The 1,624-nt window shown below is 39.8% G+C and overlaps 1 protein-coding gene across 1 annotated transcript in view; it reads left to right on the top strand.

Annotated features, from left to right (window-relative positions):
• The first annotated feature begins 583 nt into the window (after positions 1 to 583).
• LOC112466070 overlaps positions 584 to 1,624 on the top strand; it is a 7,440-nt gene continuing 6,399 nt past the window's right edge. Inside the window, exon 1 of the mRNA XM_025033954.1 lies at positions 584 to 1,020. Within this exon, the coding sequence (XP_024889722.1) occupies positions 971 to 1,020 (50 nt within the window). The 5' untranslated portion in view covers positions 584 to 970. The remainder of the gene's footprint in view (positions 1,021 to 1,624) is intronic.

The raw sequence follows: 1,624 nt of genomic DNA, 5'->3' as shown, positions 1-1,624 counted from the left end.
GAAATTTAAATAATATTCAGCATATATTTGCACTTTTTACTATTCAAATATTAAATATTTTCTTCATGATAAAAGTCATAATGAAATTTAATAATGAAAAGAAGTATCGCTCTCAATACAAATCGCCGTTAGACTAGAGAATAAAAATAGAATTCAGACGAGTCACCTGTATGACTCATTCGAGTGAATCTAGTCTCCGCAAGGCCATGTCGAAGCAGAACGCCACGCATGACCATATAAGGTAATGAATTTCAAGACACCACCCTATGACTCATTGCTGGCTAGCGAGCCACACCCCTAGAAGTAGACTCACATCCGCTAGACAACGCCTTATGACTCATTGTAACGAGGTGTGGTCACCTCCCACCACCGTTTCCAAAATTGTATAAAAGCAGAATCTTTCACCCTCTCGACGGAGAGTGTGGAACGAGCCAGGAAAGGTCACATATCTTATACTTGTTCCATCCTCCCACATAAACCACTTGTATCGTAAAAGTTCTACAATAAATATCATACTTTTTATATCAAAAGAAAGATAAAGATTATTGAAGATTATTGAATTACCTACCTTTGACGGATCCAAGGAGCCATAATCTACATCGCCGACCAACAGCTAATTATCCTGGGGTTTTACCTCCTTAACTGCAAGAAAAAGAACCCATCAACGGAGACGTTCTGTCGGATCGAAGCCACCTCGCATCACCCAGGACGTCACAAGTTGAAATTTTTGGTGGCAGCGGTGGGATTGCCAAAAAGGCAATCCCGACTGGGAAGCTGAAAGGATTGGACATCTGGAAAGCATCCCTTGGGACAACACTTCAATTCTCTGGAAGCTGAGTGAGCCAGTAGCGGAAAAAGAAGCCGATTGCTGTATTCATTCTACAACATCCTGTCTCTACTTTAACGAGAAAAGGATCTTTTCCGGAGAGAAGCTGCAGGGATAAGGCTGCGAGCGTGTGGACAAGGCTTCATGGAGTCGCGCATAACTATCATTCTTCTTTTCATTATCATACGATACATGTAAGTGCGAACTTGCCAATATTACGAACTTTTACATTTCCTTTTAACGAATAAGTAATTATAATAAATAAAAATGGCTACAGACGGAATAAATGATTTAACTAGACAGATAGGCGACATGAATATTAACGCAACCGACGCGAATCGTAGAGCTAATGCGCCGTATATAAGTTTGCGAGATGCAGCCGAGACAATTCTCCCGTTTGATGGAAAAAATATGCCCGTCCTACAGTTTGCTAATAGTTGCATGCACGCTAAAAATATGATTTCTCCTACCGCGGAATATGGACTTGTTCAAATGATAAAAAATAAATTAGTCGGACCTGCATTGAGGGTGGCATTAAGTGGAGAATATAATGATATAGAATCTTTGTTAGCAGTCTTAAGAACTAGATTTGCACCAGTTTATTCCTCGTCACAATTGCACGGGGAACTTGCTAAAGTAACTCAACATCCCGACGAATCAGTAGTCGATTACGGTAGCCGAGTATCAATGATCCTGCAACAATTAAAATCTTGTTATCAAACTGAAAATCCGAATCAGGCGATACAATTTTTAAATTCTGCTGAAAGCAATGCTGTAAGAAATTTTCTAACTGGTTTA

The sequence above is a fragment of the Temnothorax curvispinosus genome, unplaced genomic scaffold, assembly GCF_003070985.1.
Source record: "Temnothorax curvispinosus isolate PA1 unplaced genomic scaffold, ASM307098v1 QBEX01015800.1, whole genome shotgun sequence".
NCBI lineage: Eukaryota > Metazoa > Arthropoda > Insecta > Hymenoptera > Formicidae > Temnothorax > Temnothorax curvispinosus.
This window is presented reverse-complemented; position numbering and strand designations above follow the sequence as displayed.